This window comes from Triticum aestivum, chromosome 5A (assembly GCF_018294505.1).
Source record: "Triticum aestivum cultivar Chinese Spring chromosome 5A, IWGSC CS RefSeq v2.1, whole genome shotgun sequence".
NCBI lineage: Eukaryota > Viridiplantae > Streptophyta > Magnoliopsida > Poales > Poaceae > Triticum > Triticum aestivum.
The window spans coordinates 398898303-398918233 of NC_057806.1; the positions used below are offsets into that span (position 1 = coordinate 398898303).

The window sequence follows — 19931 nt, forward strand, 5'->3', positions numbered from 1 at the left end:
AATGACTTGCGCCGCATCCACGTCGCCGGTGCGTCGTCGGAATGCTGATCGGCGAAGGTCGGCGTGCTCTGGTTGGCCATAAAGGAGAAAGAGGATGATGGTAGACTGATTTTTGATGGCACCAGATCCTTCCCTGCAAGATTGTATGATTACCTGATTCAGTTCCAGAAGAGAAAATAATGGAGAGGATTTGGTTTCCCGATGTTTTTGCACGGGCGGACAAAGGTTGGGCTGAGCTAGCCAAAATGTTGGTGTGCAGCCAGAAGTTGTGATCATGGGCTTGCCAATATCTATTGGTGATACGGTCATATTAAGCTCAAACTCCAAACAGCAAGACAAGGTAGTAGTTTTTCACTTTGTATGAACTCTGTATTTCTTTATACGAAATTTCCCGCCTTTATACAAACGGTAGTCCCAGCGATTCAATGTGTGGCGTATGGAAGTATGATGCAATGATCAGTTCCTCTACCAATGGCTAACATGGCAGCTTACCTCCTCTAATCAGACGTCATCGTTTGCTCATGAGCCACAGTAACGATAATGAATAATTACGTACAGCATTTCGCCTTCATATACCGAAATTTAAGAGTTTAGCAGTGTTTTTAGGAGATATCATTCGGAGTGAAGTACATGAGCCACTAAGCAAAATATTCACTGTTAGTCTGTTATGATGCGTGTACACTGTACATTACCCAGCTTGAAGAGCAGGCTTACAACATAAGTTATAGCATCTCAAGGGGCAGACAAACATCATACTACCACATATCAAGTCAAAAGTTTGCAGGTTACAAATGTCTCTATTTCAAAACTGCGCAGAGTTAATAGCTAATTTCGATGTGCTAACAAAATTCGGCGCAAGGCCTGCTACGGTGCCTACGAGAAGGTGTCCTCCCTGTCCCCCTCAGCAACCTCGCCCTCCTCGATATTGCTGAACTCCAGGAAGTGTGTCGGCCTGTGGTCCTCATGGTAGAAGTCTCGGGGCGTCCCCAGCTTCATGCTGTACTTCATCAATGGGTCGTGCTTGACTCCCATGAAGTTGTAGTTCCAGGGCGCGTTGTCTGGAACCTGGTGGAGACAAAAGTGTAGTGAATAATATTTCAAATTTCAAAGGTGGCTGGTTCCGTAGAACAATTGCTACAGAATATGGGCTTGCTAAGATGAGTATGTACCATGTAGAACCCGAGGAAGCGGTCACTGAGAAGCATCTGGACCTTCTCGTAGTGAGTTGGGAGATAACTATGTGGGTTGCTCCCATTGTCCTTGTTGCTACGGCCCCACTCATAACCGCTTGGTGTCAATTTGTATGCGGTCAGTGAGCACGATCCTGGGGTGAAGCTGCATGTCAAAATGATGCACTTCTCACCATCCCACTGCTTGTTGTTCTCCAAAATCTTAGCATGCGATGTCAAGTCCTGCAAGGCACAACAGAACGAACAGTTCAGTATTTGAGACTCTGGATCATGCGCTAAAGAGGCTCTCCATTAAAGAATGTGCAAGAAACAACAGAATACAGTTCAGTAGTGAGAGACTGGATCACACGCAAAAAAGGAATATACTATTGAATGTGCCAACAACAGAACCAACAATTTAGGACTGAAACTTTCGCGGAGAATAACAAACTCACTATTATAAAATGTGAAAGAAAGCTATTTTGCTGCTATAATAGTGTTCCAAATCACCCGTAAATTCTAGCCATCTGGTTGCATGTTTAACAAAATATGTACATCCCTTTTTTAAGCAGCTGGCCCCCAACACCATTTCAGTTTACCACTCCCACTAATTAATCTAAATCCATCCACTTGGTACACTTCCCATTGATTAGTCCCCAACATATTGCTTTGGTAGCCTATGAAGAAGTCCATCTGTCCATCCACTCACCGATGTAATGCATGATTGACCCTAGATGACCTTGCTAGATGAGGTATATGTACTAGCTAAATCAATTAAATTATGAATGCGTAGTGTTGGCTCTATACTTATATGCACAACTTCAAGATTTAAATTGCCCCTTAGCTAATTCATCCTATTCTAGGTACATCCATTTGCTGCTCCAGCCAAGCGAGTTTGGCCTGCGTCTGTCCACTCACATCCCTGTGCCACGGAGGAGCCCCTTTTCTCGAAGATAAGATACAGATGAATAACCATTTAGTTACGTTTGTGTTTGAATCTGTTGATGCCGTAGATCATATGGAACTACTTCTCTTTCTTTAAGTTGTGTGTTAATTGCATAATACTACTGTTTATTTAAGTTGTGTTATTAATTAATTGCATAGCAATGTAATTTTGGTGAAGTTGTTTCTTTCAGGATATATCCATAAATAAGGCTATCGGTGGTCACCAGAATAGATAGCAATGTAATTTTCTTGAACCTACTTTGTTGGGAAGAACAAGTTAGTGTGCACGAAATTTTTGGCAAAAATGATTATTCTCTTCAGTCTAATTCACATCTAAAGTTGTAACCAAATATCCTGCAGCAATGTGTAGGGTCTCAGCCTAGTACTCCCTCCGTTCCAAATTACTCGTCGCAGAAATGGATGTATCTAGAACTAAAATACATCTAGATACATCCATACCTACGACAAGTAATTTGGAACGGAGGGAGTACATGTGTATGTATTGTGCAAAATGGGTACAGAAGGTTAAATTTTATGTTGTATGTAAACAAATTTTGTATCGTATTTTGTGTCAGAGGAGAATTTAAGTTCTTATTGTTCTTATATGGATGACGGATGAGATTCCATAGATAGAGAGACAGTGGACACAACATATCTGATATTCAGCTATTCCATTCCAGATAAGAATCATACAGTTGGATTTCAAGGTAGAAATTGTAGGCAACAAACCTGAGGCGATAGCTGGGGAGCTTCATTCGGCTGGGTATGCATCCATCCCAATGGCTCCAAGTCTGCAAGGAACTCATGCTCTGGTAGATTCGCTGGGAGAGTCACCATCTGGTGAGTTCCATGCTGTGGGGGAATGGATATGCATCTAATCTCCTTGACTTGGGGATTATCCTGTGGACTCAGTCCATACAGGAAACCTGCAACCTGTGTCCGTAGATCTGCTATGCATATGAACTTCTTCAATATATTCTTGGGCATGATGTAAGTATAGCCAGTCTCCTGTACACAGAATACACACGGTCAGTAAGCATTCAGCAGTCATTAGTTGGGAATTCTATGGGTAAATCGAGGAGAGAGAGGTTGCTGTACTGACCTTTATATCATCTGAGTTAACATAAATGTGGTTGACACGGAGATATAAGTTTGTAGCAGAGATGGCCCTGACACGCCAGTCTGTTTTCGATGCAAATGCTGCTTGCTCGTACGGACTGGTTGTCGTGATAATGAGTTCATCGCCATGCACATTAGTTGTCCTTGTTGTAACTGCATTTGACTGAGGTGTCTCTCGGGACTGCAAATTCAAGTAAATACATGTGAGAAAACTGACATGATTAGCTATGCATATAAACTAGAAACAAAGCCTATTACAATTTTTTACCTGTTTCTCAATCTCAGCTATTTGTTGCCTCTGCTGTGATGGTGGGGCTATTTCAGCACCAAGTATTATATCACGAATCTCAGATTGTGTAAGTGCAGAAGTATTAACGTTGTTTTTCTTTGCATAATCGGAAAGAATGAGATCCCTGAGCGCACATTCGACCTTGAGCCACTGCTCATCAGTCAAACTTGGCCAGATATGATGTGGTTCCGTAACAATTGTCTTGTCAGGCTTCAGTAACATCTTAGCCTTCTCATTATTGACATGTAGTGCTCGCAATATAAGCACAAGACGAGAGAATGCAGTGTAGGATGAGATACTTTTCAGCCAATCATCGTATATGTTATAAAGAACCATCTGAGGTTCTGTAGCCTTGAGAATAAGATCACCGAATTTCTCAATCTTCAAGCAAGCTTGGAATGGCAGCTGCAACTCACTACCCTTAATAACAATATTAGGGAAGTCAAGCAGATGGACTTCCAACGGATCCAACATACCCTTCCTTGTCACAATAATTTGCTTTGGCTGCTCTTCCACAGGAAGAGATCGAACTAAGGCAGCAACCTCCTCAGCTGTTTTCCACTTGGCCAGCTGCCCTAGACGCTTTTGTCCTGCCCATACACTTGTGTGGATGACCTGCAGATTATAATCCATTTTCATATAAGTCTTCCAGATTGTGATATGGCACAGTTATGCCATTACTACAGCAAAACTAGAATTAAAAGCAAAAGAAAAATAACAAACCTTAAGAAATAGTTGACCAGTCCTTGGATTGAAAATAAAGATTGCACCATTTATTGGTTTGGTGGTCAGGTTACCTTCAAAGGTTTTGTGAATGGTAACACGATAGACATTTGTGTCATCCACAAACCATATGATTTGGTTGCTGAATATCTCTCCATAATTCTGTGAAGACAGATATGGCTCAGTGGGTTCAGATGAATACAACTGGAGACCCTTCCTTATTCGCTCCCTCAGCACATACAGGGCAGGATTTGACTGTAAAAAAAGCACGGCATATATATAAGACATCTACCACAAGAGAGATATGCCAACAGCAGCTATATTTGTTACAGTTAACATGATTATTACCTTCATGATCTTGTTCATTGCTTGCTGGAGGAGAGGCTTTGACCCAGGGAACCAGTTACCGAAAGCAGAGTGCAGATTATATGCTAGATCAAGTCCAATCATCACCCCTGTAATAAATATTAATCAACATTAACTACAGACGATTCATGCTAGGCAAGAAACTGGCAGTTCATGGATACTCAAAATCATACCAGTCGGAGAAGGGTAGATGGACATATTATCTGTTGTATAATCCATAAATTTAGCCCTTGTGTAACGTTCTATGTCATGTGAGTCGTAGTCTCCCCATCGTAATTGCACATCAATCCAATACTTGTTACTTGCTTTCTGATCGAAGACATCCTTTGACTCAGAAACTAAGCTTGGTTTAGACATCTGCCACCTGTGTGCAGCAAAAAGGAGGACATCTGCACAGGAACTGTTCATCTTGTAACTCTTCCTGGGATGTATTGTTTCTTTCTGTACTGTCTCAATCTCCAACGCATCCAACTCCTGATCCAGAACTTGGCAAAGATCCATAACAACACTTTCATGGACCTTCTGCCAAAGATGTGCACGGAAAATCTGGATCAGAGAGATTTTCAGGGTCGGAATTTTACCATGCATGAATATCCCTGTCAGATCTAGCTGAACCTGGAAACCAACATATACATTTGCACGATTAATGGTTGGTGACCACCAAAGGGTAAATCTTCTATTGGGGATCTGGTTAAGCCCAGAACGCTGCGCATTTGTCAGTTTTTTGTACTTCATTGATTCCTCAAAACCTGAAGCCTTCTCCCAGAACAGACCCTCCCAGGTAGGGAAATATGTTCCTTTAAATAAGGTATGTTCCAGGATACCTTCCACACCTCCGAGTGCTTGGATGACGTCAGTTCTGTAGTTGTTTAAGTTCCATAGCTTTCCATCATGCCGCTGATGTGTCCACCAGAATGGGTTTTGTTTCAGCACTTGATACTGCTTGAAGTCTGTTCTGACCCTCCATCCTTTGTCATATGCCAAAGTGTGGCGGTCTTTTTGGAAAAGTGTGTTGATACGAGGTATACCTCTATCCCAGGAATCTTCCAGATCCTCGAGTGTTAAGCGTCTGTTCTGTGATTGTGCTTCCTGCCTCTTCAAAGCATATTCAGCCCACACGCGCTGTGAATCAATGAACTCACTCTCCCATGGTTGGATGTAGCGATACAAGTTAGGGATAAGCTGGTCCTCTTCATGACTCATACCACTTCGAAAATGCGTCACACCAACATCTGTCTGTTTGCTATACCTGAGATCACTCTGTGGTATCAAAATGTGACCCATTGACAACATGCCCAGACCTCCAATTTCCTTCGGTGTATAAAAGATAACTGGTGGAAACCTGCTAGGCATCTTTGAGTTCAGGCCAATCTTTATACGAGTCTGGATCTTGTTTTCACATTTTACAAGCAGATCCAATAGTTCCTGCGTATGAACAGTGGCTTCACGGAAATATGTCATGAGGCCAATGAGAGCAGTGTTCCACTTGTTAACTATCTTGGTAAATGTTGTTGACCCTGATGACATAAGGATTTGCCTGACACGGTTCTCAAACACTTTCATGTGTTCATCATCAACCCTCAAAAATGCAATGGCTGTCCTCTCCTTTGTCTGCTCATTCTGTAAATTCCATACACCATCTTTTGTGTTGCTGAATGCCTCTTGAGTCATACGTATCTTTGGCAGAATACGGACCTCGAACCCAGACATGCTAAAGAGCAGGTTTGGGTTATCCTTGCTGTACACAGAAACGAAGCCATTCTCCCATTCTAATGTAGTAATGCTCCTTGGGAGGCGGTTCTTCATATCCCAAAATACACTTCTTCCAAGATTTACATCATGCTTCATGAGCCTCATTCTTGCATCCCTAGGCCAACATTTCTTGTTATTGTAACCGACCATGTTCTCATTGTTAGGATCAGGATGCTCTGTCAAGTAACGCTGAATTAAATCCCTTGCTTCTTCATGAGTGAATCGGAACATTATATGCACCTTGTCAATATATCGAGAATAGAGCCTGATGGGATGCCTTGTCTCAACTTTTGTGTCAGTATATGTAAGGAACTCATTTGGCATTTGTGGTGGCCCTGCAATCTCACTAGCTCGAGTTAAACCAAGAAGCAGGAGATCCAGCACCAGCCCATAGTATTGCACAACAAAAGATGCAAACTGAAGACCTCGAATAAGACCATAAGAATTTGTGTGACTCATATCCTTATAAGACAACACAACATTGTTCTTTGCAGTGACATAGTCAGCAATGTTATGGTCCAGGACCAACCGTAGAAGCCTGTTCAACAGAGTCAGATCAATTTTTTCAAAGAACTTCTCAAATTTTGTCTGCAGCATCACAACACACTGCCCATCGCTCGTGTCCCATATGTCCTGCAAATTGTTTATACCTTGGCACCATTTGTAAACAAGTAGAGGAGGTGGCTCTGAATCAGCAGGCTTTACCCAGTTTGGGAAGAGGTGGCGCTTGTCCCCCTCATACCACAAGTATTGGTCAAGGTATGCATCAGTAATTTTCTCAAGAGGCTCAATTTCATATACCGGGATCAAGTAGCTATACAGATCCATAAACTCAATGCCAACTTCCTTAAAAGCACGCTGAGTAAGAAGATGCCGTTTTATCCTAGACAAAGCTTCATGCGGGTTATCATATGCTTGTTCAATTAAACCCAGTTCCTCTCTTTGCAGTTGATTTAACCTTACTGCCACACTATAAGACTCTTTTAGTCTTTCCAGTGCCAGTATAAGAAGTTTGGTATCATGCTTGTATGAAAGTGGAGGAAAAGGAATCGGTGAGAACTTTCTTGATTCGAGCCAATGAACTGTGGTTGTATAAATAGCAACTGCCTCTTCAGGTGTCACATATGGCCCATCTTTCAAGTAATTGTGCTGCCTCTCTTGTTCTGCCTTCAGCCACAGACGTGTTAACCTTCCAAGATTTTTGCGGCAGACGGTCTTGTCAACTGTAGCACCACGCCGGATACGCTCACGGTTGTAGTGAGCGACATTTGTCCACCAATCAGCCTTGGACTTCACATAACGAAGTATCATATTTTCAATAGGAACCGGCAGGCCAGGGACCTTCCAGGGGATGTTTGCCTTCCAGCAGCGCCATGCCTCACTAAGATGCTGTAGTATAGTCCGGGCCTTGTTTTGCTTGATGCCCTCTGGCATGGCATCAAGGACATCATGCATAACTGCAGCTCGAAGCTCCAGGTCAAAGTGTGACTCAACACGTTGCTTGGTTACTGTTTTAGCAACTCCTTTTGAATGGCGACCTTCAAACTGCCTGGCCAGTAAATTACCTAACCACCTTTCAAGCAAGGGTACAATACCACGAAGGAAAAACAGCCACACTCTCCACATTGGAGCCCAAAATCCACAGCCAGGTCCTTTTCCAACAGGACCAGTGTTGAAACGATAATATATCAAGTGCTTCAGATCTTTGCACATCCTAATTTGCCGCATCAGACGATACTTGTATCTGTACATACCAGTCAACTGACCAACATGGGAGAATATGTATTGCAAACCATCGGCCAACTGAAAGGCATCAACATTTCCCAAGCGAAATTGGATGTTTGCATCAACAACTAGCTTAGTAAGTCGCAAAATCTCACGGCACAAGTGGAATGCATTTCCAAAACGAGATTTCTTTCTCTCCTTTGTTGTGAGAGTCTTCACAGGCTTCAAGTTGAAATTGTAGTCTAAATGAAGATAGTTAAGATTCTTCCTGTGAATCAACAAGTTTAGCATGTTGTAGCCCTGCTTGCAAACTTGCAACCCAGCTTCTGCCCAGTCAAGCTCTGTAGTTTGAAAGAACTTTGTTGCTTGCAGAGAACGGAACAGATGTTTCTTCTTCTGTGCTTTAGGCGGCCTATGGTGTAGCTCATTGAGCACATAGCACTTCAGCAGCTTCTGGTAGCTCACCCGGACTTTAACTGGATATGCTGGTGGGCTGCAAAACAGATATCAACGGAATCATGAGCAAAAAATATACTATAGAGGAAACTATGTGAAGACAGTGTTAAACTCACTGCAGTACTCACCAGTGCTCTTTGAACCACTCAGATACAAGAGGAATGTCCTCAGCACGGCGTGTTCTACCAGATCTCATGTTAAAAGGCTTTGGGGCAAAGAGTAATGAAATGCCGGCAGCTGTCGTATCAGTGTAGAGTGGAGTTTCTTTCAAAAGAGGGTCCACTCCATCGGGAAGACTAAAGTCGTCTTCATCTTCATCTTCACTTGCTTTCTTCTCCCGGTGATCAATCTTGCTGGTTGAAGTGATTGGATTTATCAGAGGATCATAGTAAAATGCAGGTAAATCTGGATCCTCTGTCTTGATATACATTATCATAGGAGTATGATATATGCAAAGTCTCACTTTCCTTGGCCTGTTATTGTACAAGTGTGGGAACGCAATTCTGTATTCAGTCCGAAGTGGTTGACGGATGATGAGTTTGTTGATATCATTAAACTCATTCCAGTCCTCATCCCCTTTCTCCATATCACGGTAGAGTGGCTCAAATTTTGGACCTCCTGATGAGAATGAAAAATTAACATCAGTGCATGATAAGAAAACCTGCAATGTAGAAGAAAATGTTTTCCTGTTTTGATAAAGCATAAGAAAATACATTTGCAGGAAATACAAATTCTGGTTGCTTATGTTTTCACAAAGCCTTGCCAATAGTTAGATACCAAGTGGGAGAAATTTTGATTTAACCAGCAACCAAAAGCTACAACTATGCTAGTCGACTTGCCGTGGCAGTATTTTTTAGCTTGATGCATCAAACATGGCTTAGAAAAGAAAAGACAAATATGATTACCTGGGATACACATGTTAAGTGCTTTGGCAGTAAAGAAAGACTCCATGTCAAACAAATAGAAATAATTCCGGTCAATCAAGTCTGACAAAAGTTGACCAGCCAGGCGATAGAGTGTTGCCATGATGGGAAGGGATAGATGCCATTTCCTGTAACTGGGACCATTTATAAGCTTAGTCTTCACCAGAGGCTTGTGATCATAAAACCATTTATACACAGCTCCATCTTCCTCTGGGTCCAACTCCAATTGTATAGCCTCCAATGGTTCAACATCCAACAAATTATCAGCATAATCCAGTGGAGGTTCCTCATCATCAAATGGAGGAAAGCGCATTCTTTTGAAATGCCGCCTATCTCTCTTCTCCCTTCGCATCATGATCCACATTGAGCCCCACTGGGGAAAGCGCATTATAAGAGATACATTTTTAGCAAGTAACAGGGTGAAAGATAAATATAAAATAGAAAGAATGGAGTGTTGAACATGGAAGAAGAATGAATCTAGATCATCACCTGCGCCAGGTAAATGGGCTCAACTACCCACGGGATCTCATTTACAAAGGTTATGGCACCAGTGATATGGTACAAGATCTTAACATCCCGAACCTGAAAACAAGAGTCTATTATTATATGGCCATGGAACAGGTAATCTTGGCAACAACAAGACACTAATGTTCATATAATACACAACGAAAGGATGTACCTGTTCCCAGGGCATCGGCATATTCTCCAGTAGTTTGTAAACGGCATGAGGTACAAACTTGAGTGCTCCAAGATAAACACGCTTGTCATGCCTGTACTTCTTCGAAGACATGTCCCCATGGTCCCTGCTCAACAAAACAAAGATGTATAAATTTACTGAAACAGAAGCAGATCTTCAATCTATGGCACGAGAAGGCTTCGAAATTGATTGTGTTGTACATATGACAAAGTGCAAACTCTCAATTCTTCAAGTTATCGTGAACTCATTCCAGGTCGTGGTTTGCATCTCTGGTTGCGTGTGTGTTAAGCATAGAAAGAATGGCCATGTATATGCTCAGAACAGAAAGAGTGTCCATGTATTTGTTCAGAATATGCTCAGAAGTCAGAACAGATAGATTGACCAGGGTGGAGGGGATTAACTACACGGCACAGCCTGAAGCAACCAGAAACCTCGTTAATATCCCTGCAACTTATGATCACATGAAAGCCAACTAGACCCAGCTACAAAGCTTCACAGACCAAGAGCTATAGCAACTAGCAGACTGAAAAAAGAAAACCATAACTAATCAACATATCTATCATCCTGACTCCTGGAATTTAGAGTTGAAGCAACTAGCAAATTAAAAATGTTCACCATAACTAGAGGATGAAAATATAAAAATATCACGAATTCTAATTTCCAGGATGTAGAGAGTCAGAGACAACAATCTTATGCCTAATTCCAGTGACCACAAAACGTAAGCAGAAATCAGCAACAAACACATGATGCAGAGCAGAAAATAACACAGGTAAATCCAAACCTAAACATTATCGAGTCACAGTTATAACCATAAACCCCACGCGTAACATCAAACTATATGATCGCGCCATCACTAACTTCAGTCGAGACTGCTATCACAGCCATGCCACTAGTTCAAATGTACACGCGGCTACGGGACGACCTAAGATCATAGGCATTGCAGCGCGAGATGAGCCACGAGGGACCCAAAATCTAGCGACGAGTAGTACAGGGCGCCTGAAACATCCGAGGGCGGCGCGGGTCTGGACATTGTACCTGATGATTTTTCGCACGTGCTCGGGGGGCATGTCCTCCTTCTGCGCCTCGACGAAGCCGAACTTGCGCTTGTCGCCGTAGCGCTTGGAGTTGAGCTGGTGCCACTTGCGGGCCTTCTCCACGAGCTGCGCCTCGAGCTCTGCCGGCGTGAGCGGCTGGCCTGCCTGCGGCGGCGCGGCGGCCTGCGGGGGCGGGACCGGAACAGCGCCGACCGTGCCCGGAGGAGGAGGCGCGGCCGCCATCGGCGGCGGCGGCGGCGGCGCCCCGTTCCACATCGGCGGCGATGAGGGACGCGGCAGCCTCCGCTGCTGCTGCTGCTAGGGTTTAAGGTCTCGAGTGAGTCGGGTGGGGTTCCGGGTTCGACCTCCCGTGGGGTCGGGAGGAATAGAATGGAGGGCCAACAAGAGGGAGATGGGCTAATTTGTAAAATAAGAGAACCTCGAGGAGGGCGGCGTTTTGGTGCCTAAAGGCATCTCGACTCTTCCATATCCATAAACATTAAAGTTGAAAAAGGTAGAAAACAATCTAAATTCAAAACATATTTGGCATACATATGATATGCTCCCGTGCACTAGCGCAAAATTTCTTGAACACATGATATTGAAGGAGTTTTAGACAAACAAAATTGGCTCTCAGATAAACTTTGTAAAAGAAATTTGGAGACTCTTTTTTTTTCTAGAGGCAGCGCTACACGTCGGCCGGCGGACGCGTTATAATGATCCGCTGGTTGGACAACCGTTGGATCAGAGCGCTAACAGCCGTTCGATGTAACCACCTCACGCGGGCTGACCCCTCTTTAATTTCCGCAACAACGGCTGAAACAAACTCCCCTGTCCACCGTCCCCAACAGAGTTGCGCCCAGCATGATGCCGCCCCCAACCACCGCAAAAAATCAGCTGCCGCCAGCACGCGGGGGAAAGTAATCCTTGTTCCCTTTGTCGTATTCCCGCAACAAGACCATTGTTGCAAAAATTGCAAGAACATCTCCGGCCTCTTCCCTAGATTCCTGCAACAAGATCCGTGTTGCAAAAATTGCAACAACATCTTCAGCCTCATCTATGCATTCCTGCAACAAGACCATTGTTGGAAAAAAACTTCTATGTATTCCTGCAACAAGACCCTTGTTCCAAAAACTACAACATCTACAGCCTCTTCTCCGTATTCCTCCAACAAGACCTTTGTTGCGAAAATTCCGCCTGAAGCAATTGTAGTATCATGTAGTGAATTTCATCCAAACCTCAATGGTAAGTAACACACGCATGCAACATCCGGGGCCTAGCCTACAACGTCGGAGCCTTGAAGTAGGCATGCAATGGATTTGACCAACAAGGCATGTCCCATGCATGAGGCTTGTCCCTGTAACGCCCCGAGACCGATGTGCCAGGTATCCTCCAGTTATTCGCTGTTGTTGCCTTGTCATTGCTTGTGTGTCATGCATTGCATATCATGTCATCATGTGCATTTTATTTGCATACGGGTTTGTCTCATGCATCCGAGCATTTTCCCCATTGTCCGTTTTGCATTCCGGCGCTCCGTTCTCCTCCGATGGTCATTTCTACCTTTCTCTCGTGTGTGGGGATTAAACATTTCCGGATTGGACCGAGACTTGCCAAACGGCCTTGGGTTACTATCGGTAGACCGCCTGTCAAGTTTCGTGCCATTTGGACTTCGTTTGATACTCCAACGGTTAACCGAGGGACCGAAAAGGCCTCGTGTGTGTTGCAGCCCAACACCCTTTCAATTTGGCCCAAAACCCACCTAAACTTCCTCCATCATCTAGAGCGTTCGATCACGATCGCGTGGCTGAAAACCGCACCTCATTTGGACTCTCCTAACTCCCTCTACCTATAAATATGTGATCCCTCCAAAAATTCGCGGATGAACCCTAGCCTTCCCTTTCCTCGTGCCGCCGGACATGTCCGTCCGCGCCGGACGCGTCCGCCGGCCGCCTCGCTCCGACGAATCCCGTCGCGCCACATCACCCCACCGCCGCCGCCAGCCTATCCTGAGCCGCCACCTCACCTCCTCTGCGCCCACTTCGCCGCCATCCTCCCGGGGCCCAGATCCGGCCCGCCCCAGGGCCGAACCGGGCTGCACCGGGCCCTCTCTCCACCGCCGCTCGCCCCAGGCTGCCCGAAGCCGTGCCGCCGCCACGAACTCCGCCGGTGCCCTGAGCCGCCCGCCGGCGGCGAGCCTCGCCGCACCAACCGCCGACGCCACCCTCTGCTCCGCCGCCGTCGAAGCCCGGCGCGCCGCCAGCCGCCGTTCCCTGTCGCGCCGCCCGCATGCCATGGCCTCCCTGCGCCGCGGTTGCACCAGCTCCGGCCGCCGGAGCTCGTCCACGCCTCAGATCCGGCCATCCCCGCCAACTCCGGCCATTCTCCGGTGAGATCCGCCCGGGTGGATGAGATCCACCAGTTCCGGCATCCAAACGCCCGTCTCAGATCTGCACCGAGCCGTCCCGCACCGCTCCGTCCCGTTGACTTTCTCAAAGAGGTTAAAATTTCACTAAGTCCCCGAGATTTCCATGTTTCATATGCCCATGTTCATCATGTCGTAACTTTGCATCCGTAGCTCCGATTCATGCGTGTAGCATATCAAAATGTTCGTCTCAGAGAGTACATCATTTCATCTCATTGCATCATTTTCATTTAAGTTCATCTTGATGCCCGAAATGCTGTTGGAAGAGTGCTATTTGAGATAATTGTCAGATCTGCTGCTCCAATTAGATATTTGTCATTTTTGCCATGATTAATGTGTGCATGATATGCTCCTGAGCTCTACATGTGTTTTGTTATATGCCATTCCATCTTTCCAGAGGTGCTATCCATGTATTTTTATGATGTGTGTGGTGACTAGCACAAGCTTGCAAAGTGGAGCATTCGTTAATGCTGATTTCAGGGACTTAGCAAATCCACTAAGTCCTTGATCTGTTTATCTCTATATGCCATATGTTCTTGTTGTTTCCTAGTGATCCGTGCCTCTTTTGAGGATGATCAGTAAGGATGTTTTGTTAATCTTGTAGTGCTCTATCCATCCATGTCTTTGTTTGCAATTATGGAGTACCCTAGCTTGAGTCAATCGAGCTCTACTTTTGCTATTTCGTGAATCTGGGCAGATCGTCTACTTGTTAGCGATTTTGCCGAGGATGTTGTAGTTGATCCATGCATGCTATGTTAATGTTCTTGCCATGTCTAGCTTGTATAATATGTATTCTTGATGGGTGTATGCTTAGATTGTCATGACTTGCTCTGTAGTGAGTGCATCGAGCTCGTAAACATGCCTACTTGATATCTGATTTGCATGTTCCAGTTTTTCTCTAAGTCTGTAATCTGATTATGTTTTTGCCATGTTCACATGCTTGCAATTGTATTTTATGATCCCTTTTGGCTCAAGGTCACTAAGGGACTTTTGTTAAGCTCTTTGAGTAGCTCCATGCCATGCCTTGCTTTGCCATGTTAAATTCCTGTAGCATATAGTTTTCATGCTCCAAAGGGTGCTACCTGATCTGTAATTCCAGACAAGTGTTAATTTCACTAAGTCTGAGATCTGTTTACCAAATGCATTTTTGCCATGCTTTTTTAAACCTGTTAATGGATGAATTAGCCGTAGCTCAGTGTTCATCTTTTGTTAAGCTTCATGATTGGATCCCTGCCATTTATTTTGTTGTCTTGTTTGAGTGATGTAACATAATTATCTTGATGCATTTAGATGGCTACTTGCTGTAAATCGCAGACCGGTGCCATATTTGAATTGCTTGCCATTTCCAAACCGTAACTCCGATTCCGGTGATCTTTATATCGTTTTCAAGCGATTTCATCTCATCTTTCCAGTGGCACACTTGGATTTCCAAGTTGAGGCCAGGTTCATTCATTCCCTTGCAAATCATGCATATGCATCACATACCGTATCCCGCATATCATATCATGTTCATGTGTGGTTTGTTTACTATGTTGTGTGCTTCTTTCCGGTGTTTGCTTCTTCGGATTGGTTCCGGTAACGTCGCGTTTGTGAGGACCCGTTCATCTACGTCCGTTTGTCTTCTTCATGGACTCGTTCTTCTTCCTTGCGGGATTTCAGGCAAGATGATCATACCCTCGAAATCACTTCTATCGTTGCTTGCTTAGTTGCTCGCTCTTTTGCTATGCCTATGCTGCGATACCTACCACTTGCTTATCATGCCTCCCATATTGTTGAACCAAGCCTCTAACCCACCTTGTCCTAGCAAACCGTTGTTTGGCTATGTTACCGCTTTGCTCAGCCCCTCTTATAGCGTTGTTAGCTGCAGGTGAAGATTGAAGTTTGTTCCTTGTTGGAACATGGGGATGTTGTTCCTTGTTGGAACATGTTTACTTGTTGGGATATCACAATATATCTTATTTAATTAATGCATCTATATACTTGGTAAAGGGTGGAAGGCTCGGCCTTATGCCTGGTGTTTTGTTCCACTCTTGCCACCCTAGTTTCCGTCATATCGGTGTTATGTTCCCGGATTTTGCGTTCCTTACGCGGTTGGGTATAATGGGAACCCCTTGACAGTTCGCTTTGAATAAAACTCCTCCAGCAAGGCCCAACCTTGGTTTTACCATTCGCCACCTAGCCTCTTTTTCCCTTGGGTTAGGCCAGCCCAAGGGTCATCTTTAGTTTAACCCCCCTGGGCCAGTGCTTGTCTAAGTGTTGGTCCGAAATGGGCAGCCTACGGGGCCACCTCGAGGAAACTTGAGGGCTGGTTTTACTCGTAGCTTGACCTATCCGGTGTTGCCCTGAGAACGAGATATGTGCAGCTCCCATCAGGATGTCGGCACATCGGGCGGCTTTGCTGGACTTGTTTTACCATTGTCGGGGATGTCTTGTAGAACCGGGATACTGAGTCTGATTGGAATATCTCGGGAGGAGGTCTATTCCTTCGTTGACCGTGAGAGCTTGTCATGGGCTAAGTTGGGACACCCCTGCAGGGTTTTGAACTTTCGAAAGCCGTGCCCGCGGTTATGGGCAGATGGGAATTTGTTAATGTCCGGTTGTAGAAAACCTGAACTTGACCTTAATTAAAATACATCAACCGCGTGTGTAACCGTGATGGTCTCTTTCCGGCGGGGTCCGGGAAGTGAACACGGTGTTGGAGTTATGCTTGATGTAGGTTGTTCTAGGATCACTTCTTGATCATACTTTTATCGACCGTGCTTTGCCTTCTCTTCTTGCTCTCATTTGCATATGTTAGCCACCATATATGCTAGTCGCTTGCTGCAGCTCCACCTCATACCTTTACCTTACCCATAAGCTTAAATAGTCTTGATCGCGAGGGTGCGAGATTGCTGAGTCCCCGTGGCTCACAGATTACTTCCAAAACCAGCGTGCAGGTGCCGATGAGTCCGTGCAGATGACGCAACCAAGCTATAGGAGGAGCTCGATGAAGATCTTGTCCTTTGTGTTGTTTCGTTCTAGTTGATCAGTAGTGGAGCCCAGTTGGGGTCGATCGGGGGCCTTGTCGCTTTTGGGGTTCTTCTTTTGTTTTGGTTCCATAGTCGGACCTTGATTGCACTTGGATGATGTAATGCTTTATTCATGTAATTGTGTGAAGTGGCGATTGTAAGCCAACTATGTATCTTTTCCCTTATGTATTACATGGGTTGTTTGCAAAGATTACCTCACTTGCGACATTGCTTTCAATGCGGTTATGCCTCTAAGTCGTGCTTTGACACGTGGGAGATATAGCCGCATCGAGGGCGTTACAGTCCCCGATACATCAGCATAGTATGGAGGAGAGGGGAGATGAGACAGATGGATGAGCAGCGCCGGCTCAAGGAGAGAGAGTGGGGGATGGAAGCAGACAGGGTGGAATAAAGGAGAAGAAAATGATTCCACCGAGAAGCTTCAGGAATGGGAGGCGGGGATGTTGGCGTGAGGATAAGAACACGCTGGTCCCACGAGGACACGCATTGCAAGCGTGAGGAGGCGGATGAGCGATGAAAGATTGGTCGGTTGAAGCTATTTCCCTTTTTCTAGAGTTCCTTCAATATTATTTTACCACGAAACTTCGCACCCTCCTACAGCACTTGAGCGTCTTGGATGCCAAAAAAATTGAATGTTTTTGCTAGTTTTTTGGGTTACCATGTATCTTCTTCTTTTGACATGAAATAGGAGCATCTGTAACACTTCCTAACAAAAATTAACCTAGAAAAAATGTTCCCTTTAAGAGTGACACTATCTAGCTTTTTCCTAAACTTTTTGACTCCCTAAATTTAACCAGCTAAGTTTAGAGAAGAACAGATTATGGTGATATTACTCCCTTTATCCTCTCACCCAAAAGTGGCAGGAAGTTTGCTTCCCCAACTCCCACCTAACGTTTTCCGTCCAAGTCATCATGCCACCCGCATCACCAATTTATCGGTCACGCCGCCTCCTAGGCCTCTAAAGTGCATTGTGTCTCAATCCATGTTTTCGTGTTGATGGCAATAGGATTACTGAGACCTAATGTCGTTTGTCAAGATTATCTCAAGACATTGGACTCTCAGTGATTGTTTACAGACATTGGTGACCCCCTATTTTAAAAGGGGGGAAGGCGATGGTTCCCAAAGACTCAAAAGTTTTTCGGTTTATTTGAAGAGTGGTCACAGTGTTGAGAGTGTTAGGGAATTTCATTCAAATCATATATATAGCCTTTCGAAAGGATGTGGATGTCACCTAAAGGGGGTGAATAGGCGATTTAAAAATAATTACAATTTAGGATTGAATAAATACGTAATAAAACTAGTGTTTTAATTTATCAAGCTCAAAACCTAAATAAGCTAGGCCCAACTACGTGCATCAACAACTTATGTTAAACAAGATAAACAACTATGTGATAGCAAGCACGATGTCTATCATAAAGTAAGGGCATAACTAAAGGGCTCATGTAAGAGGTAATGAGGCACACGAAGACGATGATGTATTCCAAAGTTCACACCCTTGTGGATGCAATCTCCATTGGAGCGGTGTGGACAAACAATGCTCCATAAACATGTAACATCCCAAATTTTCAATTTGGAATGTTATACATAGATCATTCGTGCATGTCATATTTTTTCTGCATTTTTGCTTTGCGATCCTCAAAATTCTAAGCAACTCAAGGACCCATAGAGAGAGTTGTGGATTTCATGTTTTTCATATTTGAATGTTATCAAATATCGAAACAAGGATCATTTTGGTTTTAATTATTTTCCTCTTCGAAAATATTTCTAATAAAATATATGAGAAGATATAATATGACTTCTCCAAAAATAAATGAAATATTAGAGGAAAAATATTAAAATCAAATAAGTAATTTTATTTGGATTTTTGTTGCTATTTTATTTGAATTAGGAAAAATATGTGTTTTTCAAAATTGCATTAGAGCCCCAAATAAATGTTCACTTTGTCCACAATATTATTAGAGGACCGTAAAATTTATTTCAGGATTTTTGCACTCCGTTTAGTATTTCTTTTATTTGTTTTTCGCGTCAGAATTTATTTTTTAAAAAAGGTCACCGACCTAACGGGTCGTGTCCGTCCAGGACATTGCGCCCGGAGGCCTTTATAAGCCGCCCGAGCCGGCCGCCCGGAGGCCCAAGTCACCGCCCCGCCCGCCTAACCCTAGCGTCGCCCCGCCCGATCCGTCGCCGCCCCGCCGCCGAGGTAGTCGCCGCAGCGCTGTCCGGTTTTTCTCGGGAAAAACCGTCTTTTTTTCGAAACACTAGATCTTGGTTTTTTTATTTAGATCAGTTTTGTTTGGTATTTCGTCGGTTTAGTTAAATAGCGGACGCTCGTCCATACGTTCATTTTAACGAACGATGTATGTTAGTTAGCTGCAGACAACGAACATTCGTTCGTTAGCCTATTCGTCTCGTTTTATTTTCCAGGGCTTTTCCGCGATTATTTTCGATCGTGATTTCTGCCTAATCTTCGTTTTAGTTTATCTTTTCGCTCGTTTATTCAAATTGGGTGAAACAAGCGCCTAGATCTTCGTCTCGAAGCCCTCTTTCTGTTTAACCAACTTGAACAAGATTTTGGTACTGTAAAATTTGACTTTAGTCCAGATTAGTAATCGGGTCTTGTTTCTTTCGTAGTTTGAGTTTGTTGCTCCGTTTGATTTGATTCTTTTTGCAAACCGGAGTTCTTCAGTTGAACTTTTTGGTTAGATCTTCTTATTCGAAGTTTTCCCCTTGCATCTTTGGTTGATTGCTTATGTATGCTATTGTTTGTTTGCGATAGAATTTCCGGAGTGTGAAGCGTGCTACTACGAGTCTTTAGGATTTGCAGATCGTAAGCAAGGCAAGTAACACATTGGTCATACTCTTTCATACCCAGTTTTTATGCATTAGTTTCAACCCTCACACATTGCATGAGTAGGATATTGATACGTCTCCAACGTATCTATAATTTTTGATTGCTCTATGCTATATTATCTTCTGTTTTGGACATTATTGGGCTTTATTATCCACTTGTATATTATTTTTGGGACTAACCTATTAAACGGAGGCCCAATCCAGAATTGTTGTTTTTGCCTATTTTAGGGTTTTGAAGAAAAGGAATATCAAACGGAACGAGACCTTCAGGAATGTGATTTTTGGAACGAACAAGATCCAGGAGACTTGGACCCTACGTCAAGCAACCAACATGGAAGCCACGAGGTAGGGGGCGCGCCTCCCCCCCCAGGTGCGCCCTCCACCCTCGTGGGCCCCATGTTGCTCCACCGATGTACTTCTTCCTCCTATATA

General features: G+C 44.1%; 1 protein-coding gene across 1 annotated transcript; it reads right to left on the bottom strand.

Annotated features, from left to right (window-relative positions):
- Positions 1-631: 631 nt before the first annotated feature.
- On the bottom strand, positions 632-11568 carry LOC123103608 (pre-mRNA-processing-splicing factor 8A). The gene is made up of 13 exons (XM_044525253.1): positions 11200-11568; positions 10147-10270; positions 9957-10049; positions 9450-9840; positions 8673-9162; positions 4785-8581; positions 4594-4700; positions 4246-4500; positions 3502-4137; positions 3217-3414; positions 2844-3122; positions 1170-1412; positions 632-1065 (listed from the first exon to the last, which is right to left on the bottom strand). Exons 1-13 carry the CDS (start codon positions 11472-11474, stop codon positions 874-876), a joined length of 7080 nt encoding a protein of 2359 aa, XP_044381188.1. The 5' UTR covers positions 11475-11568; the 3' UTR covers positions 632-873.
- Positions 11569-19931: the final 8363 nt, after the last annotated feature.